Below are 7,747 nucleotides of genomic sequence, written 5' to 3'. Positions count from 1 at the left end.
CTGGGCGCTGTGGCGGGCACCTGTAGTGGGCACCTGTAGTCCCAGCTACTTGGGAGGCTGAGGCAGGAGACTCGCTTGAGCCCAGGAGTTGGAGATTGCTGGGAGCTGTGATGCCACGGTATTCTACCCAGAGCGACAGCTTGAGGCTCTATCTCAGGAAAAAAAAAAAACCAATAATGTCTGCAACAGTTTTTTCAACTGCTCTCTTTCCAGCTTTTTGAGACTGTCTACCTCTGGGCCTTTTTTTTTTTTAGGTACTTAAGTGTCAAAGGACAGACCTTTTGTTTACATTTTACGTGAAGATATGGCCTGCTTACTACATCCATGCCCCCCCCCTTTTTTTTTGAGACATAGTCTCAATATGTCGCCCTTCGTAGAGTGCCATGGTGTCACTGCTCATAGCAACCTCAAACTCTTGGGCTTAAGCGATTCTCATGCCTCAACCTCCCGAGTAGCTGGGACTACAGGCACCTGTCACAATACTGGACTGTTTTTTTGTTGCAGTTGTGATTATTGTTTAGCTGGCCCAGGCCAGGTTCGAACCCATGAGCCTTGGTGTATGTGGCCGTTGCTGTAACCACTGTGCTACAGACACCAAGCCATACATCCCTTTTTAAAGCTGCAATTTTGGGGAAAAATTATTTCAGCTTAATTAACTGAACAAAATTCATGGTATTGCTTCTTCCAAAAGAACCATGAAGATTGTTGGCTCGACGCCTATAGCTCAAGAGGCTAAGGCACCAGCCATGTACACCAGAGCTGGCGGGTTCAAATCCAGCCCGGGCCTGCCAAACAACAATGACAACTACAACAAAAAAATAGCTGGGTGTTGTGGCTGGTGCCTGTAATCTCAGCTACGGAGAATCGCTTAAGAATCTCTTACAGGCAAGAGAATTGCTTAACCCAGGAGTTGGAGGTTGCTTTTGAGCATTCTACCCAGGGTGACAGCTTGAGGCTCCTTCTCAAAAAAACCCAAAAAAACTAAACTATAAAAGAACCATGAAGATTGAGAAAAGTAAATATTTTACTTAAAGCATGTTGTCATTGTATATTTTTTAGAATCATTTGGTAGACCTAAATTGCATTTTGTCTAAATTTTAACTAGTGAAGGTTGGTTTTGAAGTTCTCCTTTCAAAGCTACTGTAATATTAAAGCACTAGGAAAATCTTTAGGGTATCTGTAATGACGAATTTCTCCTTACTTAAAATGGGATCTTTGTTATTTAATATGTTCACTGGAGGTTAATTTCATTATTAAACCGGTAATGAACCTGGGTGTTGATGTTTTGCTATTTTTTTTTTTTTTTTGAACAGGTCAGAAGACATCTCTAACGCAAGAAACAGAGCTGTTGGAATCCTTACTTCAGGAGGTGGAGCACCAGGTGATTAAATATGAAATGTTATGAAATTGTCTTGATCTTTTTTGGTCTATATGCTTTAAAAGTTTTTTTTTTTTTTTAAATAGATTATCTATGTGAAATCAAAAGATCTGTGGATCTAGGTATTATATTGGGAATTTCTATAAAATAAAAATCATCTGATTTGAGAACTACATTAATAAGATTTATTTTGTCTTCAAAGAATAGAATTATTTTTACTGAGAATAACCCATGGAGATTGTAAATTTGTATACTATGTTGTGCATAATGTGCCCTCGTGTATAATATGCATTCACATCTTTGGGCCAAACATGCAGGGGGAAAAAATCTTTCATTTTAATTTTTTAAAGGAGGGCAGCTCTGGCCCCTCACACCAGCTTCCTTCCCTGGCACAAGGTGTAGAGCCAGCTACTGCAGAGACTCCAGCCAGCAGGTGAGAGTGGGCCAGAGTACCTGAGTGCCTGACCTCCCTAGCTGTCCACTCACAGCCCACCCTCACCCCCACATCCACACATTTCCTATTCTCACCCATTTCTGTTGGTGGGAATGTGGCCATAGCTGTTCCTCTGAGAACCTCTGTGGGCTGCTTTCCCAGGAAGATGGTGTGAGGAGCCTGCTGCAGATTGCTAACAGTAGATCCCTGCCTTTTCTCAGAGTCCTTGTCTGTCCTGCAGCTGGCCCCATTCTGAGGCCCTGGGGATACTGTACTGAGGAGGGAGCCTTCCCTGATGATAGCCCAGTGAAGTACTGTGCATTTACATTTCTATTTAGTGACTAGACTGTGACCTCTGTGAGCTGTGCAGACTTTGGACATGCAGTACATCAGAAAGAACGATACTAGCCTTTCTTGAACTTGCATATCCTAGAATTACCTGGGGGACTGGCTAAAATGTGACTTCTGAACCATACCTAAGAACACTGAATCAGCTCTCTGGGGGAATGACTTGAGTATCTGTTCTTAACAAGCATCCTAGGTGGTTCTTCCTACTGGCAAGTTTGGGAAATTATACCACCTCAACACCTTGGGGGTCTGGACAAGTCGAACGCTCAAAATTACAATCTCTGTTCTGAGGTATACCCCTAATCATTCATGCTTTACTTCCAGATATCCTTGCAGACAGAAACTTAATAGGAACTGACGCCTAAGGTCACAACAGTGCACTACTCCTAGAACCTGGTGTCAGGAGTCAGGTCTCCGAGACCCCAGCTCAGGGTTTTCTTCCTCAGCACAGTGTCCTGGTGGCATCAGAATGGGGCCGGCTGTGGGAGAGATCAGGCAGCCCAGAAGGGGCCGGGATCTACCATCAGTAGCCTGCAGCAGGCAACACCAGCTCTGGCCCCTCACACCAGCTTCCTAGGAAATAAGCCTACTGGGGTTTTTGGCAGAGCATTCATCGCCATGTTCTCACCGATGGACATGGGTGAGAATATGAAATGAGAGGATGTGGGGAGGAGGTGGGCTCTGAGGAGACTGTTGCTGGAGGTCTGGTGCTCAGGTTGTCTGAACCACTTTTACTTGCTGCCTGGGCTTGCTCCCAGCTTCTCACACCTTGTTTATTTTGCAAGAGAAGGAGCCACTATCACGCAGCCACTTCTGCCGTCCTTTAACCTTGGTTCCAATGCTAGCTGTCATGTTGCTGTCCATGGTGTGATTGTTTTCAAGATGGCAGCAGCGGCAGTGTCTAGCATGACATGGTTGGTCGAGCAGGCTGGACACTCCTGTACTGTGGTACCTGCCTAGGGAGGAAGGTAGCATCAGGAGGGATTATTGTATTCCAGTGTAATATTTTGCATATGGATATCATTATTTTCTAGAGTTCCACTTTAATGCATACTTGTAAGCATAAATAAGAGTTTAAAACATTTATATAGAGACAGAATTAGTACTACCCATGTATAATATGCATTCTTATTTTTCCCTCTAAAATTTGGGCAGTAGTGTTCAGTATTATACACGGCAAAATATACACGGTTAAAATCTGCCCACTTGGGTGGTGCCTGTGGCCCAGTGGGTAGGGTGCTGGCCCCATATACTGAGGGTAGCAGGTTCGAACCTGGCCCCAGCCACACTGCAACAAAAAAATAGTCAGGTGTTCTGGCATGTGCCTGTAGTCCCAGCTACTCAGCAGGGTAAGGCAAGAGAATTGCTTAAGCCCAGGATTTGGAGGTTGCTGTGCGCTGAGATGCCATAGTACTCTACCGAGGGTGATAAAGCAAGACTTTGTCTCTAAAAAAAATATGTGAAAAATAAAATCTGCCCACTTTGTGACTTGCCCTATCATTCCAGCAGAAGGCTGTAAGTTTATTCCCTAGAGAGGAAAAAATACTGTATTATTGAAAATTACTTACATATAGTGATTCTTACACTAAAATTTTGAATTTTTACTTATTGCTAGGTACAATGGCCTCATGCCTGTAATCCTAGAACTTTGGGCTGAGATGAGAGGATTGCTTGTGACTGAGTAAGAGAGAGACCCCATAAATGCGAAAAACAGAAAAATTACCTGGGTATGGTGGTGTGTGCCATAGTCCCAGCTACTATAGGTTGAGGCATAAGGATCACTTGAACTTAGGAGCTTGAGGTTGCAGTGAGCTGTGATAATGTCATTGCATTCTAGTAGCCCAGGTGACAGAGCAAGGCCTTGTCTCACAACAACAATGACAACAATAGCAAAATTACTGATTGAGGAAATATCAAATGCCACACAGATAGCAGGCATTATGTTAGTTGTTTGGAATACAGCAGTGAACAAAATGGCAAAAATTCTGTCCTTGTAGTATTTATATTTTAGATTAGGTATAGGTGCATATGAAGCATATAGTAAATAAGTAAATATATAGTGTTGCATAAATATTTGATATATTTGCTTATCTTGAACTTATTTTTTGGAATTTTGAATTTCTCACTTATATACAGATTCCTTCTGCAATCATTCTTTTTTTTTTTTTTTTTAAGATACCCACTTAAGTTTTATTTCTTTTTTTTTTTTGCAATCATTCTTTTAATCATTCTGGGGCGTCCCTTCACTTCTTCCTTGGGTTGAATCCTATATTTTCTTATTCCCGTGTTTTTTGCTTTTTGGGGTTTTTTTGCAGTTTTTGGCCGGGACTGGGTTTGAACCCTCCACCTCCAGTATATGGGGCCGGCGCCCTACTCCTTTGAGCCACAGGCGCCGCCCTATTCCCATGGTTTTGACTCACTTGGTTTACTTACTTAGTTTGATATTACCCTGCCCTTAGTAGCTTTCAAGGAAGGGTAATAAGAATAAATTTTTTTTGATTGCATGTCTGAAACTTTTTATTTTATCTTTATATATAACTGACAGTTTTGCTGGTAGAATTCGATACATAAATATTTACTAAATATTCTTTTTTTTTTTTTTTTTTTTTTTTGAGACAGAGCCTCAAGCTGTCCCCCTGGGTAGAGTGCTGTGGCATTACAGCTCACAGCAACCTCCAACTCCTGGGCTCAAGTGACTCTACTGCCTCAGCCTCCCAAGTAGCTGGGACCACAGGTGCCCGCCACAGTGCCCGGCTATTTTTTGGTTGCAGCCATCATTGTTGTTTGGCGGGTCCGGGCTGGGGATTTGAACCCGCCACCTTAGGTGTATGTGGCTGGCGCCTTAGCCGGTTGAGCTATAGGCGCGGAGCCTTACTAAATATTCTTATAAATATTGTAAAACATCAGTACTCCCATCCTTAATTGTACATGTTCTCTTAGTTAAGAGATTTTATTTTGTCCCCTCTAGAGAATAAACTTGCAGCCTTCTGTTGGAGTGATAGGGCAATTTTAGACCAGCTGTGGTGAGGTAAGGGCTGAAGATCAAGGGTTTATATGTTGTGTTTTTTACAAATAGCTTTATTAAGGTATTATAATTGACGTAAAATAAACTGCATGTTCAGAAAGGATCCAGCCATGTATGTCTCTACTTTTCATATTATGTGGCTAGATACTTCACAGAAGCCCATGTATGTATGTACATATGTATATAATTTTTGAGACAGAGTCTCACTCTTTTGCTCTGGATAGAGTGTCATGATTTCTTAGCTCACAGGAACCTCAAACTCTGGGGCTCAAGAATTCCTCTTGCCTCAGCCTCCCAGAAGTTGCTGGGATTACAGGAGCCCAACACTAATGCCTGGCTAGTTTTGGTGGAGACAGGGATCTCACCTTGTTTAGGCTGGTCTCAAACTCTTGAGCTCAAGCAATCCACTCACCTTGACTTCCCAGAGTGCTAGGATTATAGGTGTGAGCCACTGCTTCTAGCTTGCTGTTTAAGTCAGGGTTTCACTGTGTTGCCTAGGCTGGAGTGGAATGCAGTGGTGGGTTCACAGTTAACTGTATCCACAAACTCTTGGTCTCAATCCATTCTGCAAGCTCATCTTCCTGAGTAGCTGGGACTACAGACTTGCACCACAACATTTGGCTAATTAAAATTTTTTGTGTGTATAGACAGAGTTTTGCTGTGCTACCTAGGCTGGTCTCAAACTCCTGCCCTCAAGGGTTTCTCCCCTGTCTGCTTCCCAAAGCACTAGGATTATAGACACGAGCCATCTACCTGTCCACTGCACGTATTTAAAGTTCACAGTTTGATAAGTTGCAATAAATGCGTATACTTGTGAAACCTTCACTGTAGTCAAGATAGTGAAATACCTATATCCCCAAGATCTCATTGATGTAAATTTTGTTTAACATTTTTGCATCTTTGTATGTGAGGGATATGGAGTGTTGTTTTATTTTCTTGAAATATCTTTGTCTAGCTTTGATATCAGAGTACTCTTGGCCTCAGAAGTGTTTTAAATTACTGTATGTCTGTCTTCATTTTCTTGGAAGAAGTCCTATAGAATTGATATTGTTTCTTTGGTAGATGTTTGATAGAATTTCCTAGTGAAGCCACTTGAGTTTTGTTTTCTTAATGGAGTGGTTGTCACCTGCAAATTCAGTTTCTGTAACTTATTTTTTTCAAAACTACTATCTTATATGCCTTGTAATTTTTCCTTACCCTGTGAATTCTTCCAAAGTATGTTATGTAGTTTCCAAACATTTGAAGATTTTCTTGATATTACTATTATAAATGTTTAATTTAATTCTATACTTCATATCCCTTGAATCAATTTTTAACTTACCTATTGCATTTTAGAATATTTTATTCTGGCTCGGCCCCTGTGGCTCAAGTGGCTAAGGCACCAGCCACATACACCTAAGGTGGCAGGTTCGAATCTAGCCTGGGCCCGCCAAACAACAATGACGGCTGCAACGAAAAAATAGCTGGGTGTTGTGGTGGGCACCTGTGGTCCCAACTACTTGGGAGGCTTAGGCAGGAGACTCACATGAGCCCAGGAGTTGGAGATTGCTGTGAGCTGTGATGCCACAGCACTCTACCCAGGGAGACAGCTTGAGGCTCTGTCTCAAAAAAAAAAAAAATTTTTTTTTTATTCCACGAATATGTGAGTCTTGGTAAGTGTTCCATATGCACTTGAATAGAATGTATAGGCTGCCATTGTGGGTTGATTGTTTTATGAATGCCAATAAAGTGAAGTTGATTGATGATGTTCAAATCAATAATACTCTTTGAGATTTTCTAAGTATTTGTTTTACTAGAAACAGTCAGCTCTTTGTATCCCCAGGTTTCATATGAACAGATGTAACCAACTGTATATCAAAAATACTCTGAAAAGAATACCAATAATAAAAAATATAAATTTTATAATATAATAACTATTTACATAGCATTTTTACCATAATAAGTAATATAGAAATTATTTAAAGCACAGTCAAATCTTTTTTTTTTTTTTGAGATAGTCATTATGTTACCCTCGGTAGAGTACTGTGACATCACAACTCACAGCAACCTCAAACCCTTGGGCTTAAGCTATTCTCTTGCCTCAGCCTCCCAAGTAGCTGGGACTACAGGTGCCCACCACAGCGCCCAGCTATTTTTTTGTTGTAGTTGATTAGGTGGCTCCGACTGGGTTCAAACCCGCCACCCTCAGTGTACGTGGCTGGTGCCGTAACCACTGTGCTATGGGTGCAGAGCCAGCACAGTCAAGTCTTAATGATAGGGATACATTCTGAAAAATGTATTGTTAGGTAATTTCTTCATTGTATGAATGTCATGGAGTGTATTTACACAAACCTAGGTGTTATAGTACTCACCAAGGTATGTGGTATAGCCTAGTGTTTCCAGGTCACAAACCTGAACACTATGTTACTGTACTGTTGTTGTAATACAGTGGCAAATATTTTTGTATCCTTTCGGTGTGACTTTTTTGGGGTCCTGAGTTTTTTTTTTTTTTTTTCTTGAGACAGAGCCTCAAGCTGTTCCCCTGGGTAGAGTGCTGTACCATCACAGCTCACAGCAACTTCCA

At 41.6% G+C, this 7,747-nt stretch overlaps 1 protein-coding gene across 1 annotated transcript in view; it reads left to right on the top strand.

Annotated features, from left to right (window-relative positions):
- The window catches only part of TRIM37 (tripartite motif containing 37), a 144,889-nt gene that overhangs the window by 40,578 nt on the left and 96,564 nt on the right, over nt 1-7,747 (top strand). The window contains exon 8 of the mRNA XM_003795582.3: nt 1,314-1,381. Coding sequence (XP_003795630.1) covers nt 1,314-1,381 — 68 coding nt within the window. The remainder of the gene's footprint in view (nt 1-1,313; nt 1,382-7,747) is intronic.

This window comes from Otolemur garnettii, unplaced genomic scaffold (genome assembly GCF_000181295.1).
Source record: "Otolemur garnettii isolate 467f Iridium unplaced genomic scaffold, OtoGar3 scaffold00094, whole genome shotgun sequence".
NCBI lineage: Eukaryota > Metazoa > Chordata > Mammalia > Primates > Galagidae > Otolemur > Otolemur garnettii.
The sequence above is the reverse complement of the archived record's forward strand: the minus strand, read 5'-3'. Positions and strand labels throughout refer to the sequence as shown.